This window comes from Eublepharis macularius, chromosome 8, assembly GCF_028583425.1.
Source record: "Eublepharis macularius isolate TG4126 chromosome 8, MPM_Emac_v1.0, whole genome shotgun sequence".
Classification (NCBI taxonomy): Eukaryota; Metazoa; Chordata; class Lepidosauria; order Squamata; family Eublepharidae; genus Eublepharis; species Eublepharis macularius.
Genome location: NC_072797.1, coordinates 137751144 through 137771896, shown reverse-complemented (window position 1 = coordinate 137771896; position 20753 = coordinate 137751144). Strand labels below are relative to the sequence as shown.

The window sequence follows — 20753 nt, the reverse complement described above, 5'->3', positions numbered from 1 at the left end:
TGGATGCAAGCAGCCAGTCAATGCACACAGCAATGCTGGCGTGCCTTTCCAATGTCATCCAGCCTCCACCCACCAACAGAAAACAACAAAGGAAGGAACAAAGGCAACACAGCATCCTCCATCATAGGGAAAACTGTGGTGTGCCCAATAGAAGTCCTGTAACTACCACACTCCTGGGAACTCTGCAGATGGAGGGCGGGGTGGGGGGTGGGGCTGTGTTAAAATCCTCCTGCAAAATTTTTTTGACAGGCCGACACAAAAAAGTGTTGCCAGTACAACCAGGCCACTCAGACACCTCCACAGGTCACTCGGCAGAGGAAACGACCACAGAAGAGCCAGGGCCAGATGGGAAGTATTGCCCTAAGGAACAATTTTATGAAAGGCAAAGCAAGGGGAGTGGAGGATGCAGACACTAGGAGATCAGCAAGAGAATATCCACCGGATGCATTCCTGTCTTTTCTCCCATTGGGAAAAAAATATACTTGATCAAGAATATTGTTGAGAGAAACTGTAATTTAAAACTTATGACTGACAAAATTATCAGATGTTTCTTTTTGTTGGATCTTAGTGAAGATAAGGACTTTTCTTGCAACGGATGGTACATCTTTTCACGGCTTTTTTTGTGACCAGTGGGCATGCTAACTTTGTGCAATGTTTCAGGGTTTTCACTGCTTACACTACAATTTCCGTGGTTCTTTTTGAATACAAAAGTCACTTTGATGATAGATTTTATCATTCTTCATATCCAAGAGATATAGTAATGCTTTGCATGCAGTTGATGGGTGCCAGACAATGGGGAAAGTGGATTACTATATTTTAGTTTTAACAGTAGCCATAAGGTACATTAATAACAGGCATTGTTGGGAATGAAAAAGGATATAATCCAGCAAGGTTTGTCCAAGCTCCATTGGAATGAATGGGAATTCCATTAGAAAAACTCCGATTGCACATAGCGGCAGTCTTCCCCCAAACGGCTTCCACTGAGAAGTCTGTAACTGATTATGCTCAGTATATTTTAAAAACCAAATTTTAAAAAGTATCTGGAAAATATTTATCCCTATATGAAGTGGAATACTAAAAAAGAACGGTAATAACATCCTTACTGCAGCGAGTGTTACCTTTGCACAGAAGGTCGGAAGCAGTTGATTATCAGCAAAATGTAAACTGCCATTTGTCAGCTAATCAATTATCTGGAGGGCTCAGCAGCTAACAGTAGACAATACTCTTGTTACAGATAGACAAGAGTGAGCTGTATATGTTCCCTCTGTCATTGACAATGACATACAGTCAGCTCTGTCTGAGATGACATAAGGTCATCATTTCTTCCCCAGTGAGACTGGGCAGTTTTAAGAACTGTCGGCTGCTGTTTTTAAACTGTGACATTACAGACTCCACAGGTTCCTGTGATCTGTTTTACATTCCTTTGTTACTGAGTATCTTAAGCGTGTGGAGATAGAATCAAAGATTTTTTCCCCTGATTTTTTGAATTCTGTACTTTCTCTCTCATACCAGATTTAAGTAAAGAAAAACACAGCCCAAAATTTCTGACCAACTGTTGGTTCAATTCCCAGTTCTCAGCCAATTAAGGGTTGCTAATAGATAATAATTCAGTGATTGATTTTTGCCCCTCTTATCCAAAGTAACGGAACATCTCACCATGCTATACTCAACTGACACCATTGTTCTAAATGACTGCAGAATCCGAATGCATTTGCAACTAATTCACAACTGCAGTGGAAGGTCTAGTCTGCAAGTAATTTACTATTTCCTCTGCTACCACTACACTGAATGCAATTAGCATCCACAGTATAATGAGCTACTTGGCTCTTGTTTTGATAACTTGTAGTCAAACTATATTAGCATGATAACCAGAATATATGCTTCAATTACATCTTTAAGGTAAGCACGGTTCAAGTCCAATAGCACCTTCAAGACCAACAAAGAGTTTCCAGGGTATAAGCTTTCAAGAACCAAGTTCCAGAGTTCAGCTCTCAAAATCTTGTGCCCTGGAAACTCTTTGTTAGTCTTTAAGGTGCTACTGGATTTGAACCTTGCTCATCTACTGTAGACCAGCCTGGTTACTCACCTGAAACTATCCTTGAAGTAAATTCACAAAAAACGTGATTTTTGCATGAGATAGGTAAGTTGTCTAAAACTTTTTCTGTAATTGTTTTTTCAATATATATGAAATTAATATCTGTCAATGAGAAAAAGTTTTCTCTGAAGAGGAAGGAAATCAACATGCAATAGGGTCATTAGTGGGTTGTTAATATGTTCCTTTGGAAACTAGTTTAATATCTTAACTTCTTATCTGCAAATGATAGATAATTCTACCTTTATTCGTTTTAATTGGGAGTTGTTTAGTTTTACATACCATACCTTTCGCATATAGTACATTTATGTTTCACATGGTTACTCCTAACATCCTTCAGCAGAGAGAAGGTTTTAAGATACTGGGGTGATCCAATTAAAGTTAAGCACTTGATAATCCTATTATTTCACTCAAAGCACTAAGCATATGCTTAAATCTATCCCATTAAAATCACTTAAAATTGTTAATTTTAGGCTGCATTGTGCCTTGTACAAATATACTCCACTGTTATCTCAAAGGCTAACCATTCAGCTTTTGAAGAAGCAATAACCAGTGACTGATGTGCATTAGAGAAATGTTTACCAGGTTCTGGTTGTGTGAAAGGTGCTGTAGTGTGAGGATTACCATTATTACTACAGATCTGTAAAACGTTTAAGAGCACAAGGCTCAATGATGATTAAGGTTGGCCTTAATAACAAACGTTTCCCCATGGGAGGATTCATTCTCCAGGTTCTTAGTTTTTGAAGTTTTTACAAGAATGAAATGATGAGAACAAAAGAGTCCTCATCAGCTCTTCAGCCAGGACTCCTCTGCAATTCTTTATGAGCAAGACACCAGCATTTCAGAAATCACAGATGGTTATAAATGGAATATCTTCCATCATCATAGATGGTTGGGCTCTGCGCTCCATAGATACGAGAGGCCAAGACCATGAAGGGCCAAAATCTTGACTTGAACCTGGGTAGCTGATGGGCAGCCAGTGGAGTAACTACAGAATGGGAGTAACATTTATCCTTTATCGAGTTCCTGATAATAATTGAGCTGCGGCATTCTATCTCAACTGGAGTCCCCAAGTTGACTTTGAGGGGAGACCTATGTACAGTACATTACAGTAGTCAAGTATCAATGTTAACCATGATTTGGATCCAAGTGGCCAGATCAGCTGTAGCGAGGTTGAAGGATATCTTTTGGCTCTACTGAAGATAGCCTCTTTTTTTTTGTGCAACTGTATTAATTTGCTTCTTTAGCAGTGACGCTGAATCCAGTATAATCTCTAGGCTCTTAATTGAGTCTGCAAGGGTCAGCTGAACCCCACTGAAAGTGGGGAGCACAATGTCCAATTGTGTGCCAACCTTTGTTTATCCCTGGCCCTTACTATGGAAAACCCTTTTGGCTACAGGGCTAGTAAAAAGATAATATTTTTCTTCATTTTCTTTTCACAGAAACAAGCTGTAGCAAACTATCTTCTTGAAAGCTCAAAGTCTTCATTGCTTCAAAACTCAGCAAATAACAAATTTATCTTATTTGAAAATGCTTTCCTTGTGTTAAGCTTACCCCTTGCTATGACATAGTGTGTGTGTGTGGTGCGGGGGGGGGGGGGACAGCTCACAAATTGCAGCTAAGTGGTCTCTTAAGAACAATCAGCCATTTATTGGATCTGACAAAGCTTCAATGCAACCCTCAGGCCAGAAGTTTCAAACATGGGTGCTGAGAATTAGTTACCTGAGTTCATAATTAAGCATTTGCACTAAAATTACTGTCCTACTTCTTTAACTTGCTCACTTACTGCAATCCCTCTTGAATGCTGGGCATCTAAATGGTATTTTGAGAAAACTGGATGGATCAATTTTATTTGTCGGTATTTTATGTTTTTCACCCTGTCTTCACACATTTTTTTCCTGTAACCTGCTTCAAACAATGATGCTGCATCATAAATATCTATATCTATAATTTAATTCATTAACTGAAATATAAATTGAAATATAAATAATGTAATTTAATTGAAAATTATATTGGAGAAGAAGTCTCATCAAGTCTGGGAGATCCATTATGGAACATATGACCATTATATATATTAGATATATATTAGATTGAGTGGTTCTTCTAAACAATCAGCAGAATCTATAGACTAAAATTGTATGATTGAACAACTGCTGATCCAGATTTCTAGTTATGTCACTCTCTAGATCTAATGTGTGTTACCAGAACTGCTCTTTATTATAATGGGGAATTAGCTTTAGCAGTCTGTAACTAAAATTAGCGCGGATCTGACCTATATATACTGAGGTCCCGATTCCAGACACTCTAGTGAAAAAGAGGCAGACTACAAATAGGTTCCAATACGTGTATTTTCTAATAGTGTGGCGTAAGCCTGAACTTGCACATACATACAAGAAAGCATACAAGGTCTAAGAAATACAGAGTCGGAAATATAGAGACTTTCGCATTAGCAGGTTCCCAATGATGGTAGGGGGAATACTCACTTATCCTGAAGCGAAGCAGAGACACAACAGCGAGGGTGGTCCAATGCCAGCAATGGAACCACGGACGGACAGCGAGGGGTTCTGGATAGGAATGGCCTAAGCACCGTGTGGTCTGAGAGACCAGCTTAAATACCCCAAAACGTACCCTGGGGCTGGTGCTTTACTTGGTGGTTCTCACAGATTAAAACAAAGGTTCTAATGGGTTACTGAATGGCTTGGATGGGCCACTTTGGTAATCAGATTGTGATAAGTGACACCTCAGGAAGAGGGGACAAAAGAGGGAGGGGGAAATCCGAGTGGGCTGAATGGATGTTCCAGCGGACAGGGCTTGCCCTGATGTCATCAGCTCTGGAATGCGGAGGTTTCTTTGAGATGCATTCTCTAAGTGCTTGGGATGGTCGGCACTTAGTTCCTTCTCCGGGGCGGCTCCTAAGATATGCAGAGCGGGGCGAGGTACTCTCGCTGTGGACGTGGTGTGCCCGCTTCGCCGAAATGGCTTCCCAAAGCAGTCTTTTCCTCTTGGTCTTCTGGCTGCCTAAGAACATGGATGCCGGCTGGGCATAGCTGGGGCTGGATAGCAGGCTGCCCGGTAGTGAGGGCAAGCTCGGCGACCGGCTCGCGGGAGGCTCCAGGCGGGAACTGACCAGGGAGCGCCTAGCCAGGCTCGCTGGAGGTTTCCCCGGCAGGCGCCCGGCTGCCAGCAGCGGCTTGGGCCCATATGAGGCAGGCTTCCATGGAGGCAGGGGGAACAGCACATAAAACACAGTTCAAAGCAGGGAACAGGCACGGTCCGTGGCAGATGGCAATGCAGGCACGGGGCATACTTGTAATAAAAGTCCAAACACACTGGGAAATCCAGCTATAGGTCTGGGCAGGGCTGCCCAGGAAGAGAGTCCTTTGTGCAGTTAACCAAACATGGAGCCAGGGAACTACACAGTCTATTGCAGCAGCAAGGTAATTAACACGCAGGCAGGAAACTGACACGTGTAACAGAACACACACGTGCAGGGCAGTCTTTGGTGCAGCAGTAAAACAGTAACGCAGGAAACTTTAACACAGTTCATGGCAGGCCTTAAAGCAGGAGAGGGGGCCTGCTTGGCAACATGTGATAGGGGAATCCAACCACTTTCCTGTTGTTGAAAAGAGACTTTGGATCACTCCCAAAGGCTGTGCTGGGACGTATGGGACCTGCTTGTACCAAAGCCATGTGGAATGTGGGATGCAGTTTGGAGAGGAATTGGGTGAAGCTGAGTGAAACTGCAGGCTAGATCCAACCTAATGAAAAGAAAGCAGAAATAATAATACCCCACTCTCACCCCACCTCTGGGGAATAGTTTTATAAGACTGTCTAAATACAACAAAATAGAAAAAGATTGAAGGATCTCTCTCTCTCTCTCTCTCTCTCTCTCTCTCTCTCTCTCTCTCTCTCTCCTCTCTCTCTCTCTCTCTCTCTCTCTGGTATTTCTGTTTACCTAAATGTGAGATAAGAGAGAGAATCATAGTTTATACTTTCCATTTTAGGGCTAGACTCTTGCTTATATTATGTCTAATTTTCTAGATCTTCTGTATCTACTGTTGAAATGTTTCATTAACATTCCATTACATGGTAAAGGCCAACAGAAAAATCATTTTGAGACACCTGAGGGATTTAGGGACAGCACATTGGTTTCCAGCAGGAGGGTTTCCCACTGATCACCCTTGATTCCTGCTGCTGTTCATATGAACAGTGGGGTGGCATGGGGAGGGAAAGGGAAAATAGTGTCAAGCAACTCCATGATTTCATTTCTAGCCCAAAAAATGAAAGTCATGTCACCATATTTCAGTGACACTCTGGGAATCACCCACATCTCTATGGTCAAACCATAGATCATCACTGCAGCATCACTTCTGTTTTTCCCCCAGCCAGAAATGACATCGCACAACAACATTTCTGCCCATCCCCACTGCTGGAGTCTCCCACTGCTGGAACCGCAAGGCCTGGCAACCTTAGAGGGCTTATAATAATTCCAGGGGTGGTGGTGGTATCTGAAACACACTGTCTGTCTTGGATTGGGTTGCAAAGTAGTAGTGTATGTAGAGAGAGGGGGATATTTTTCTTTTATCTATTTTTGGAGGTCTTCACTAAATACAAGGATTCTGTCTTCCTTACAACAAATACATTTTCAAAGAATCTGCAGGGTGTTGACAAAGACCATGAGGAACTGCTTTAGAATAGAGCACAATGCAGGCAACAAGGAACAGCTTACTAAATAGCCAGTCAAAGTCCGAGATCCCAAGGACAGCAGAAATGTCTCAAGCCAATATTCAGATGAGACCATTTGTTACACAGGATTACTCTATAAGTGAAATTGCATGAAATGTAGAGGGTGATGTTTGGCTTGGATCTGTACTCTGTGTTTCCATAGGTTGATCAAGTATGTCTAGGGGGAACCGGACAACTTCGAGTGAGAGTCGGGTTGATTCGGATGACTCAGCTGAAAGGTCTCTCAGTCATCAGTTTAAGGTTCACAACCTGGTCTCGCATCCTGTGCCTTGGAGGGAGTTTGTGTTCTTCAGTTTCAAATACATTCATTGGTGATTTAAATTTGAAGTCCTTAATAGAAGGGCCACTATCAGTGATGTCTGTGGATTAAGTAATGGCAGTCTTGATTTTCCTCTTGCCTCTAATTCTGTTTTATGAGTAGCTATTCTAGACACTAAGAGGATTTGCAGAACTCTAATTCATTTCAGCATGGCCAGCTCAGGATAAAATCCCGGTGGACTGTGCCCAACATAAGGCTTCTTACTTTTGCCAAAAATATAGCAGATACTTTAGTATACTGAAAACCAGTAGGCATGAATATGACACATTCCTGAGACTGACTGTTATAGAATTCATTGCTGCTTCTACTTCAGAACTTCCGAAATTTATTTTTTTCAAATCAAATTTTGCTGACATCATACAAAAAATGGTCTGGAAATCCTTAGTACAGAGTTAACAAGTGGATGAAAGGACCATAGCTGTTTATCATGATCAATGGAGCCTTAAACAGTTGAGCTTAACTATAGATAGAAATGGTGTTAAGTGGAAATGGATGGCATTAAAACCTCTAAGCTTCTAAATTCCAGTTTCGGTTACCATTTTTTAAAATAAAAAGCTCTTTATATTTTCTTATGTTAATTTTGTTGTGCCCACAGGTGAGGGCAATTAACAGCAGTTTAATAAAACTCAACAAAAATGAACCGTAGGCACAATCCAAAGCACGTTTGATTTCCATTGATTTAAAACATGACAATTAAACATGAGCTTAGATCTCTCCCACTGAAATAACTGCAACTTTTTGGGAGCCATCCTAAAGCAGGTTTACTCAAAAGTAAGTCTCATTCAGTGGGGGTTATTACCAGGAAGCTGTCAGTAGGACTGCAACCTAAGACTACTTAACTTTGGCTGCATCATACCTATATTAGGAAAACAAGTATGGTCCAGCCAAACTCAAGACAGATTTATTTTAATAAGAAAATGTTAAGGGATTTTTGGGGACCCCTCCTCTAAAATTAATATGTGAGCATTCATTCTCGCAAGACACCCCCACAAGAGGTAAACTTGCCTTGGTGGCAAATTCTTTCTCCCTCACTTGCGAAATTAAACTGCAGGTCAGCCCGATCTCACAGTAGGTGAGAAAGTTCCTTTCCAACTGTAAACATTTTTTCTTGTTTTCATTCTATAACTAAGATAATAGAGCTGCTTTCCAGAAGTGTCTGGAACCCATAACAAAAGTATGGCTTCAGCTTTTGAAATGTTTGTATGACTGACCTGTCACTCAAGCTTGTTGAGTGCCATGCATTCTGGGAAAATGCAATTCTGAAGAGATGTTTGTATTAACCTTTTTGATATTTTATTCTGTAAACAATTAGTGTTCAGGTATACAAGGTTCTCTGATGTAACTGTTCTTTATGCATATGAGCTAAGGAGAGTGTGCATCTGAGCTTTACTTGGAAATAATAAAACTCATATTTCTTTTGTATCGCTCTGATTGGAGTCTTGGAATATATTTGGTTAAGTGGTAGTAGGGAAATTTGTAATTGGCAGCAGAGTACTATTTAAAAATTTCTCCTATCAGAAAATTCAGCCTATGCCTAACAATACAATCCCGTGTGGAGTTACTCTCCTACTGAAATCAGTGAGGCTGCTTAACTCTGGCTGGCTTACAAGACTTGTGCAGCAGCAATCCTTTGATGGTGTTCTTGGGGAAGAGAGTCCTGTCATTGTTGGACAATGGCTAAGAATGCTTAATTGCTTCTCCTGTCCCAGCACAATTGCATACAGTACAATCAAGGAGGCACTCTTTGTTATTCTTGCATAAGATGCAAGATGGTTTCTGAAATATGTAATATGAACTCATGCAGCTGAAGGTTTTTATAAACCCAAACTAGAATCCTAAATTGTGTTTTGAAAGTGATGGGAAGTCAGTGTATGTGACCGAGCACGTGTGCAATGGACACTTACCAACATACCTCTATTTCTTGCTTGTCTTTTTATTAATAAATTTTTACCTCATAAAAAATTATAGTTCAATTTAGTTTTATTTTTTAAAATACTATGATTGTTATTTTCCTAATACTGAATAACCTGTGAAATGTACAAGTTCAGAAATGAGGGGAAATGTGTAGGATAGTTGTCACTTAGACCTTCAAAAAAGACATTCAGTCAAGCCACCAGCATCGTAGCAGCTAGTTACTAACAGCACATGCCGTGCACGAAGGTCATTGCTGATTGGTTGTCTGATTTAATGCCTATCCTTGCAGATTGCCTCTGAAACTATAGGTATGCCTGTATGGAGTAATTTATAGTCATTATTTTTGTAATGCGCTGGAAGTCCTATTCTTAGTGAGCTTAGTAGCATAAACATAGCAAAGCAAATATCAGTTTGTCGATTCATTAGAATTCTATTCCATATAAAACCATTTTGCATCTGGAGTTTATTTTTTTTCTGATTTCATTATGTCCAGGTTTATCATCGCTGGTTTTTGCTATGACTTGCTCTGCTGGATTAAAACACCCTTTAGTGCTGACATTTCTCCCTCTCAAGATCATTATGAACTGTGATAACTGGCTAAGCTTTTTATTTAAAAAGCCAAGCAGGTTAGTACACTAAAAGTGTACTGTCTGCAGATTAAGAACCAACCCACATTTTATTTTTTAAAAATGTGGTACAATGCTGTTGGGTCTGTAACACTTGAAGATGGGGAAGGAGAACCACAAATTCACATACATAAAACTGATTTATCCTGAGTCAGACCATTGCTCAGGATGGAGGACTCATCAGGGGCAAGGCAACAGCAACCACACGGCAACTTGCTTTCTACCAGGAAATTTGAGCAACTCATCCAGGAGCATCTATGGCTGCAACTTGATGCCACACAACTCGCCTAGGCCCAGTGGCAGCTTCATAGCATAGCATAGAATCATAGCATCATAGAGTTGGAAGCGGCCATACAGACCATCTAGTCCAACCCCTGCCCAGTGCAGGATCAGCCTAAATCATCTCTGACAAGTATTCATCCAGCCTCTTCTTGAAAACTGCCAGTGAGGGGGAGCTCACTACCTCCCCAGGCAGCTGATTCCGCTTTTGAACTACTCTGACCATGAAAAAGTGTTTCCTAATATCCAGCCGGTACCTTTGTGCATGTAATTTAAGCCCATTGCTTCGCGTCCTACCCTCTGCTGCCAACTGGAACAGCTCTTTGCCCTCCTCCAAATGACAGCCTTTCAAATATTTAAAGAGAGCAATCATGTCCCCCCTCAATCTCCTCCAAACTTAAACATTCCCAAGGCCCTCAGCCTTTCCTCGTAGGGCTCAGTCCGCAGACCCCTGATCATTCTTTTCGCTCTCCTCTGCACCCTCTCGATTTTGTCCGCATCCTTTTTGAAGTGAGGCCTCCAGAACTGCACACAATACTCCAGGTGTGGCCTGCCCAAAGCAGTATAGAGAGGGGCTATGACCTCCTGCGATTTCAATGCTATGGCCCCTTTGATACAACCCAGGATTGAATTAGCTTCCACACAACTTGCACAACTTGGCTTGGCCAGGCCCACCAGTGGCCACCACACATTTGCCTGAGTAACTTGCTACCCCACAACTTTTGCAACTTAGCCAGACTTTTCCCAGGGAGAGACTGACAGAATGAAGAAAGCAGGAAAAGCTAATAGCCACTGTGGTGCAGTGGTTAGAATGTCAGATTCTCACTCGCCATGGAAGCTTGCTCGGTGGCCATGGGCCAGTCACTCTGTCTCTCAGCCAAATCTACCACTCAGGTTTGTTGTAAGGATAAAATGCAGGAGAGGAAAAAGATGCAAGCTACTTTGGGTTCCTACTGGGGGGCGGCATCTGAGGTATAAATGAAATAAACAATATAGGTGAAGAGTGGGCAACAGATAAAATAAACATTGGCTGATGAGTGGAAAGGAAAGAAGGAAGCAGAGGGAGGGGATATGGAAGATGCCAGAAGGAGAGACGGGTGAAATAGTGTGGGTAGGGTTGCCAGGTACCCTTACCCTCCCAGTAGGAGGGGGAACCCTGCAGTCATCTTTCTTGTTGTCTTTGAGCGTGTGTGCTCCTGGGGAAGCACAATGACATCACTTCCGGGAAGTGACACCATCTCACTGGGCCTGGGAGTGCTCCTGTGCTTCTCAGTGGGCTGATTTGGTCCCCAGGCTGGCCAGTTTGGGGTACAAATTGGCCCACTGCAAAGCACAGGAGCTCTCCCAGGATGGCATAATGATGCCCTAGGAGCACGCTCAGGAGGCCTGTTCCCCCGACTACTTCTCCGCCAGCCAGGTGACTGATGGTGGGGGCAGAGGCTGGAAGCGGGGGATCCCGTGTTTCCACCATGGAACCTGGCAGCCCTAAATGGAGAAGGGATACAGGAGAAATTAAGTCTTTTCCTGTATCCCACTATTCAGTTGGTATCTCCGTCATACCTCTATTTCAGATGAAATCTTCTCCTCTTACATTTCTCTAATTTCTGCATAGTTCTAAAAGTTCTGAATCTGGCCCCACCTTATTTATCTCTGTAATTAATGAACATACTTTTTAGAGGGTGCAAAATTCATTTCTTTCAATGCCAAGTGACTGCAGAGGGTCCCTCACAGTGGGGAGTACAAGGTCAAAGGAAGTTATTTCCAGATATTGAGTCTCAGAAATTCTTTTTCTTAGAAATTATGTACTATTTATAAGAATAAGTTTATTGGTATGAAGAAACAGTTTTGGTAGCACTGAAAACTATTGAAATTGTGATATTAAAACTTGTGATAAGTTTTAAATTTTCTTTTATTCTTTCCTACTAAATAAACAGAGACATTCCCCATAAAAATAAACAATAACGGGACAATGCTTTTGGGAAGGTGGGAGGGTTAGAGGCGAGAAAAGACCTTTGGAATCCGCTTCAGTTCAACAATTCAAAATTATTAGCCTCTAAAATTCATCCAAACAATATTCCATATCGTATCTCTAAATTAGTCTCAAGCTGACCCATCCAAGCACCACTTTTAAAAGTAATGTTTGTTGGGATCTAACTTACTAGAAAGTTTGATTTAGATGGCAGCCTTTGTCAAACTGTAAGGGATTATTTTTCTGGAATGAAAATGGCAAAAAAGCTCAACAGTTCCCTGCCTTTACATTTTTTATTTTTTACTCTTCTTATGTAATAGTACAATTTATCCTACTTTTTAAAAAAGATGTTGGAGCCAAATGAGATTTAAGCGCACGATGCTTCACACATTCACAGATAAGCACAGGATGTCAGTCTGAACAGGTGGAAGCACTCAGATAAGATTTGGCCTCTTTTGGCCAAATAGAAAACACCTTTTCCATCATCTGTATTTCTTTTGTTGAAAATGAATATCTACAACATTTCTGTGCATACTTATCTATCCTTGCAATGAAGTCTCAAATTCCCATCTACAGTTCTTGGGCTTATTTGAATAGAACTAATTACTAGAGAGCTCTTCAGATTTTCTGCCTCTACAATCCCCGCCTCCCCGCCTGTTTTAAGTGCAATCAGTTTATTTGACAAATTGGGAACACAACTTGTGTTCAAAGTAGTGCTAACTGGTTTGTGATGCTTTGTGTCACTGTTCTGGCTCTTATTCTGTGGGAGCTTCTAAGGAAAGGGAAATTTTTTTTTTTACATCTGCCAAAGCCAAGACTGGGGGAAAAACATCCCACTTTGGTATTCGCAGTACAGTTATGACAAATGCATGGCCTGTGTTCTGAGTGTTAAGGGAAATGTAAAAACATGTCTAGTGGTTGTGAATGCTCACATGGTGATTTGTTGGTTTGATTCTTCAGGTCGTGATTTGGCAAGCACAACCCTCCCTGGATACCCTCCGCACGTCCCCCCTGCTGGACAGGGCAGCTACTCTGCTCCAACGCTGACAGGAATGGTGCCTGGTGAGTTTTTATTTAAAAAAAAAAGAAGAAGAAGAAACAGTCTTTTAGCGGCAAAGCCGAGCGCTTCCTTTGTGTTCTGTTTTTATGCCACAGGCAGACAGAGTTAGGGCAATAAAAGGAAGAGGAGATACAAAACAGGGCAAATTAAACAGCTGTCTTTCTCTCTGCTTTATAATTTCATCTTCCCACATTGATCTATAACCCAAATAAGATGAAGAATTTGAACCCAAACTGATGCAGCCTTGTTAAGAGTTGGTAGGAGACTTATATCCATGTACGTGGGATTAACTGGAATTGTGGATAAGGTTGTAAGAGAATATAACATTCAGTCAAAATATTCTGGGAAAAGAAGTAGCTTTACCACATGGCTCTTAGAGACACATGATAAAATACATGTAAGGTTAATCTGAGGCTTACCTCGCTTCTCTGAATTTTTGTAATGTGAATCATTTTAATTAATTTTGCCATTAATAGAATCTCATACTTTGAAATTATGCTGCTTAATATGGGTGCCTGCAAATGATCTTATTCAAGGCTTTTTACACATGAGATCTTAGCCATTTAATGTCTCCCCTGAATCACCTAATATTCCTCCATGTTCCCCTTTGCTCTTGATTGTATCTTTTTTCAGAGAAGTCAACTACTTCCAGGTTGCTTTTGAAGGAACGGTGTCTCAAATTGGGGGGGGGGGAGCATTGGAAATACTGAGTGCCCTCTGCCATAGGCAGGGCATCCAAACACTTTTGCAGGTGTGGAGAGGTGGAAAAGGTGTAACAACATTTCCTGAAGGCACCCAGCACTTGGTTCTATGAGAACATTGCATTGCAAGTGCAAATTAGATTATATTTTATTTAAATGTGCAGCCTGCTTGCCTGCCATGTGAATTAAATGGAATCTAGACAAGGTAGAGGTGTTGATGGTCAACAATATAGCCTCCCAGGTTGTGAGACTCCTTCTTCTCCACTGGCTGGCCTTCAGCTGCTCCCATTCTGGAAAAGCAAGATGTGACTGTGGTTGTCCATGTTCTAGTCGCATTCAGGTTAGATGACTGCAGTGCATTTTACTTAGGGCTGCCTTTGAAGACTGTTCAGAAATTTCAGTTGGTCCAGGTTCAAAATGTAGCTGTAAAGTTGGTTACTAGAACAGATTACTGGGAAAATACCTCGCTAGTTTTGAAAAAGCTTTGATGGCTTTGCTGGTTCTTATATTTAAAGCCCTGAAATGAAATTCTGAATTAAAACATTTTTCAATAGAGAATTTCTTTCCTTTTGATGGATTGTTTTAACATTCCCGGGCTGTAGTTTAAACATTTTTTTATGTTCACTCTTCTTGGTTTTTTTGTGGATTTTATGGTATGATGTTTTGTAAGCCACTTTGAGAATTGTGTTTAGAAACAGGATAGAATTGTTTCAGACAAAAAAAAAAAACAGAGATCACAAACTGCTTTTGAAACTTTCCTGAGTTTTAAAAGTGGTTGGGCATTTAGCATGGTGTGCTAATATGCAAGGGTCTAGAAGCGCCACTGAGAGTCTGGAATTAGAGCCAAAACACACGTTAAGAAATACCTAGGTTCAGCACGTGTTCTCTTACCTCAAGGTTTGCCGGGATCTGTAGGTGTCCTGGAAGCTTAAAGTTTAGCATTTACAGAGCAGCAGGGAGGGAAATACAGGCGCCTGTATTTCCCTTCCCCTTCCTGCTGCTCTGTAAATGCTAAACTTTAAGCTTCCAGGACACCTACAGATCCCGGCAAACCTTGAGGTAAGAGAACACGTGCTGAACCTAGGTATTTCTTCTCGTGTGTTTTGGCTCGCAGTCAACTACTTCTCTGCAGAACCGCCCACAATCCTTGTTCAAATGATAAAGCCAACTGAACCCATAGCATCTGAATCAGTTTGGGTATGGTTCTTGTGCATGTCTGCCCTTCCTTTGAATTTTTGCAGTTGTGGAGTTGGTTTATTTTGTTCTGCACGTGCATTGAATAATCAGGAATTTCAAGCAAGTGTGCTGTTGTCATTAGCGGCATCATCAGTGATGTTACAACACCCTGATTTTTATTTTTTGAGCATGCTTACATCAATAGATCAATAGATCAATATAAGGGCTGAAATGTTTAAAAAGATTGAAAATTTCGACATGGGGAAGTCTTTGTATGAGGAAGCCTAAAAGAGGCGCAGTTCTACCAGCCATATCTAAATTCCCCCCCCCCCCCCCAATCCGAATCAGGGCTAACCGAGAGCAAGGATGTGGAGGCCAGCACCAAGAGGCAAACTGAACTCTGTTCGCGCAGAGCCAGGAGCAGTAGCAACTATGTGCTTTACAAACCACACTGCTTTTCTGGTGCCAAAAGCAGCCACTCACCCCCCTTCCCCTGGGGTACCAGGGCTACTCAAATTGCTGTTTGAGGAAGTTTGCTGTGTGTAAGCATGAGTTCAAGAATTCACACTATTTTAAAAAATACAACTTAAGTTTGAATTTCAGCGATCTGGGCTCCATTGATCTAATTTCCATACATAACAGACTTTGTGCACAAGAGCACACACAGCCCCAAAGATTGCCACGATCCCTCCTGCTCTTCCTTTAATAAAAGCTTTCTGCTGTAGAAACATGGAGGTTATCTGCAATTCTTCCCAAGCTTTCTTCCTCATTTAAACTAGGCACTGCTAACTAGCATCCCAAATAACTTCTCGATCCTTTCTTGTCTCTTATCATTTAGAGGGCCAGTTTCAGAACCCTCTTATGAATTCATGCAGTCTTTTGTGATTTGGCTCTGAAACAGCCGACAGATCAGCTTTATTACACGCACATCAGTGGTTGTACTCTGATATGACTGGATTATTCTGTTCTGACATTTATACAAGGAGAGCTCATTCCACCAGTTCTCAGAGACCCACTTCCAGATGTATTCAATCTCCTGTAATAATTTTCAAAGCATATACAAAAAAGAAAAAGCAGTTATGACGCTTTAATAATTAGCCTGTAATTGTAGAATTCTGAAGTTATTAACTCACATGCAAGATAAGAAATGAGTGGGTCACAAGGAAGTTTTTCTTTCATGTTTTCACCTTGCGATAACAGCCTGGTAGTGCTACTGTTGATAGATGTAGATAAGCTATCATTTATCAATGGAGGAAGTCTTTTCTTAATGCATGTGCTAGGTAACTTGGAAGCAAGGTTTGTGTCAGTCATCAGAACTGAAAGTCTGCTCACTCGGAACCTGATGCACTATAGCCAGGAGAGAAAGGGTTGGAGAGGAGAGCTGCTGTAGCATAGAGGTTAAGAGGTTCAGCTGCAAATTAGCACTCTACTGGTTCAAATCCCACTATGGCCATGAGCTCAGTGGGTGGCCCTGGGTGAGCCACACATCTCAGCCTGAGCTCCCCAGCTGCATTGTGGAGATAATAATAAAACTAACTTGTTCACCACTCTGGGTGAGGCACTAATTTGTCTAGAAGAATGGTATGTAAGCGCAGTTGTTATGATGATGATGATGATGATGATGATGATTAAACAGAATCCCTATCAGGAGATGGAATATAACTTGACTTGCCATTTGCTCACTTGCAGTGGGCAAACCCCAATCCTTGGCTCTCGAGAAATTGAGAGACCGAAGAAAAAAAATGACCTCTGTAGTGATGCCCTAGGAATTGTCCCATGTTTATGTGGTCTTTACTGTAGAAATTAGGATGGAAGAGCATCCAGAGCATCCAGAAGTGATGTCATGTCCTCCCCAAACTCCATCCTCATCAGGCACCACCCTCAGAACCTCTCAGCATTTTCCAAGAAAATGGAAAATTTTCCAAGAAAATGCTGCCAAGTGTGCCAGTGTAGTGTAGCAGTTAGAGTGACTGGCTAGGATCTGAGAGTTCGTCACTGTGGCTTCGGTGCAGACCCAAATGGGAACAATGCATACGCAGGCTTGCTAGAGATATTTCAAAAGCTTCTAGAGGTGAAGTCTCTCATGCGTTCTTTTCCTGTGCTTCCCCCAGCATCTAGAAAGAGGTAGGTGAGCAGCTTCCTCCCTCAGTTAATTTGCTGCCACTGAAGAAGGATGTTCTTTTCTCCTCTCCTTGGATCCACTACGCTCCTATGCGAACTGCTGCCTCTGGTTCCATGGTGTTGAAGGCACTCTTTAAGAAATGCTCCTGCTGTGGGATGAAGACGGTCCAATCTGATGACCATGACGAAAGCTTGATGTGTTTAGGCAAAGCACACAACACCACAAGGTTTATTGTATGCAAGCAATTCATGGCGAAAGCACACCATGAGAGAGCATCAAGGCTTAAGGCTGCATTGTGGAAACTGGTCATTAAAGGTTCCACCTCATTGGATCCAGCAGCCGTCAACAAGGAACCAGAGTGCCTTGAACGTCCCTCCCACTGATGGACCCAGCTCCTGAGTCTGGTTCTAAAGAACCTTCTATTTCAAAAGCACCGGCCTCAGAGCTAAGCTACAAGTGAAGCCTGACACCCCTTCCGGCCTCTGCTGCTCCCCTCCTGGCCTGTCTCGGACCAGAGAGCAGCGCGAGATCCAGCAGGAGGTGGGGAGGCTCAGGAAGTTTTCCACGCCTCGCATGCCCTCAGCTCTCTCCCTCGACTCCCCAGCACCTCTCCTGCCGCCCGCCCGCCTGCCCACCTCTGTCCGCTGGTGCCTGGCTCTCCAGATTCCCCTGGCGAGTGAAGCAGTCACGGGGCATGCGAGGCGCGGGAAGCTTCCTGTGTCGCCGCCAGTGGGAGCGCTCCCAACTGTCCTGGCTGCTGGCAGCTTTGCCAGCTGCTGGCAAAATGGCATAAGGGGGCTTGGAGCGACAGCAACTGCCAGGGGCTCCCTTGGGCCGGCAGAAGTGAGCTCCCTGCACCCCGCCACCAGCGGGCTTTGCTTGTAATAAACGTATGTGGTATGCAGGCACTCTCCCTCCAACTCTGCAAGTTGGATGGGTTTTATGTTGCTAACTATGTGAATTCCTTTGGCAAACTCCAGCTCCCAGTGGCTGGGAAGAAGCTGAGTTGTCAGCAGTAGTCAGAAAAGATGCCTACACTTCCCATCAAAACTTTCGGGAACCTGACACATGTCCACCTCATGTCAGGAGTCACTTGTAGCTTGGCTCTCAGTTACACGGAGGAAAAAAGCAAAAATGAAGACTAAACACCGTGAAAAGTCTCACCTGCCTTCTACAGGCCTAGTCGTCCTTTGTCTCAGCCTGCCCAGCCTGCCCAAGATGCAAACCCAGTCTGCATCTTCAGCTTTCAAGCAAGATATTCTAGTTGACATCTGTAAAGTGGACAACTGGTCAACATCTTTAACATTCATCAAGCACTAACATCGATATAGTCTCCAGACAAGATAGGGCAGTAAGCAGAGGTTGTCTTGAAGAGTCTTTTCAACTGAAGAGCATCACACCTTCCTCCAGGGTAAGTTAGCTCACTTATCTCCCATGTGGGGCTACACAGAAGACCCGACAATGAAAACAAGGTTGCACTTACCTGTAATTATTGTTCATCCAGGGGTCTTCTGTGCAAGCACACATCCCTCCCTTCAACCCTGCTGTGACCTCCTCTTCCTCTTCTCCAATGGCAGTCATTACAACTGAGGGAAGGAGCCATTTGAATGATATACTTGAATCTGAATCCATCTATGAAGACCTAGGTGGCTAAACATCCTAGAGAACTAGACATGGGATCCTAAATTCAGTCTGCATTCTGGCCCTGTGTCATGTTTGCTGGTATAAATGGACTGTAGCCTTGTTCTTTGATATAAATGGCTTCATATAAGTTCATAGTGACTTGGATAGCCCAGGTGAGCCTGATCTTGTCAGATCTCAGAAGCTAAGCAGGGTCAGCCTTGGTTAGTACTTGGATGGGAGAACTCCAACAAAGACAAGGGCTGCAGAGGCAGGCAATGGCAAACCACCTCTGTTAGCCTCTTGCCATGAACACTCAGGCAGGGGTCACCATAAGTCAGCTATGACTTGACAGTGCTCTCTACCACCAAGTTTATAGCAGGTGGAAGATGGAAATTTACCTACAATAGAGCTAGAAGAACATTTTCTGTCCGCTCATTTATTTAGTGGGATTTAATGGGCATTTGACATCATGCATTTATCATAGAGTTACTGGTGATTCCTGGAGCTAGTGACATAATGATGTCACTGATGTCACACACACACACAGACAGACACACAGACACACACCGACACACACCCTTACTTGCCCCCAGCCCTCCTGCCACATTGGGTCTAGACTCTAGAGCAGTGGTTCCCAGGCTTTGATAAAGGGACTACTAACTTTTCAATTTACTGTACTTCTTGGACTCCACTTGCAAAGTAACTCCGTGCTACTTTCTCCCTTTCTAACATAAAACACAGGAATTGTGTATCAGTTATCATCAGGCAAGTTTATATATTTTTTTTCTTGTTTAGCATTTATCCAAATACAGCATTAGTCTTAGTACCAGGCTGCATTTCTTAGTTTGCTTTTGAAACTTCCAGAGCCTCTTCTCCCAGAGCTTTACCCCGTTCCTCCTTTTCCCACTTCCAAGCTTTGTGATCCCTCAGAGAAAGACTCTCAGCCTGCTTTTGTTTCTCACCCTCCAGTTTGAAAAGAACAGTACACTAGAATTCAAAAAAGTGTTAGCCCTTTTGAACTTGTGAAAGGAAAATGAATGAAGTGACATGATATCCCATCTACCCAGGTAGATGTTTCTGCAGATGGGAGCACTGCTCTAAAATACATTTTAGCCAACAGAGAATGGCTAATGCTGTTTGGTCTTTCTTGTGAGGATCCCAGGGGCATATGGCTGACCTCTGTTGAAGTGTTTGCTTAAATGGAATCTGGGCCTGGTGCAGCATGGGCAATATTCACAGTTGTATGCAAAAGAGCTTAGATTACTGGAGTTATTTGGCCCGGGGGGGGGGGGCTGCACAAGCAAGTTTTCAGTGCACACACATCCCCTAATTACACTATCCAGTACCATTTAGGGTCAGAAAAACAGTGCAGGTGAAGGCAGTTGGATTTCCTCCCCACAGCACTGCAGTCTCAAACAGAATAGAGCCCCCATGGCATTTCTAAATCGAGTTCCCAAGGGAATCTTGTGGCTGGTTTATAATGGCTGCAAGTCCCCATGGTGACCATGTGGAAGATGTAACGTGTAGTTCGGCCCTGAGAAGCCACATAACTGTATAGTTCTGGTGACTCTCCAATTAGTGGTTTTCTATGTTGCAAGTGTGGTTGTGGGAGCTATCACCAGGGAGGCCGGATCGCTGCAATAGGTGTGGTGCAAAAGTAACATTGGGTCAAAGGCCGATTCACATTGAATGGCAGCGGCACAGTGTCTTCCTATGCCATCTCCATGATATATGCACCCCTACAATATCCAAAAGGCATCTTTGAATGCTGTGGTTTGTTCTCATGTGAGCATTGGCTGGCTGAGTAGGAAGGTGGTGCTTGGGAAAAACCATGCAATTAGCCCCCCCCCCCCAGTTCTTTCATAAATAATTTCCTGGAACATTATAACAAAACTCTAGGGAAATAAATTTCTTGTAGCTGTTCCCAAGCATGAGTCGGCACTGTTATCTTTATTCAGCTTCTTCATATATTACCCCCATTTTTCTCCTGAATGAGGACCCAAAGCCACTTACATTATTCTCTCCTCCATTTTATCCTCACAACAACCGTATGAGGTAGTGTGTGACTGGCCTAAGGTAACCCAACAAGTTTCCGTGGGGATTCAAATAAAGATCCTAGTCCAGCA

General features: G+C 42.6%; 1 protein-coding gene across 2 annotated transcripts in view; it reads left to right on the top strand.

The window, feature by feature from the left end:
* Positions 1 to 20753, top strand: part of PAX5 (paired box 5) — a 362503-nt gene that overhangs the window by 269827 nt on the left and 71923 nt on the right. For both annotated transcript variants that reach the window (XM_054987283.1, XM_054987282.1), the window contains one exon: positions 12906 to 13007. In XM_054987283.1, the coding sequence (XP_054843258.1) occupies positions 12906 to 13007 (102 nt within the window). The remainder of the gene's footprint in view (positions 1 to 12905; positions 13008 to 20753) is intronic.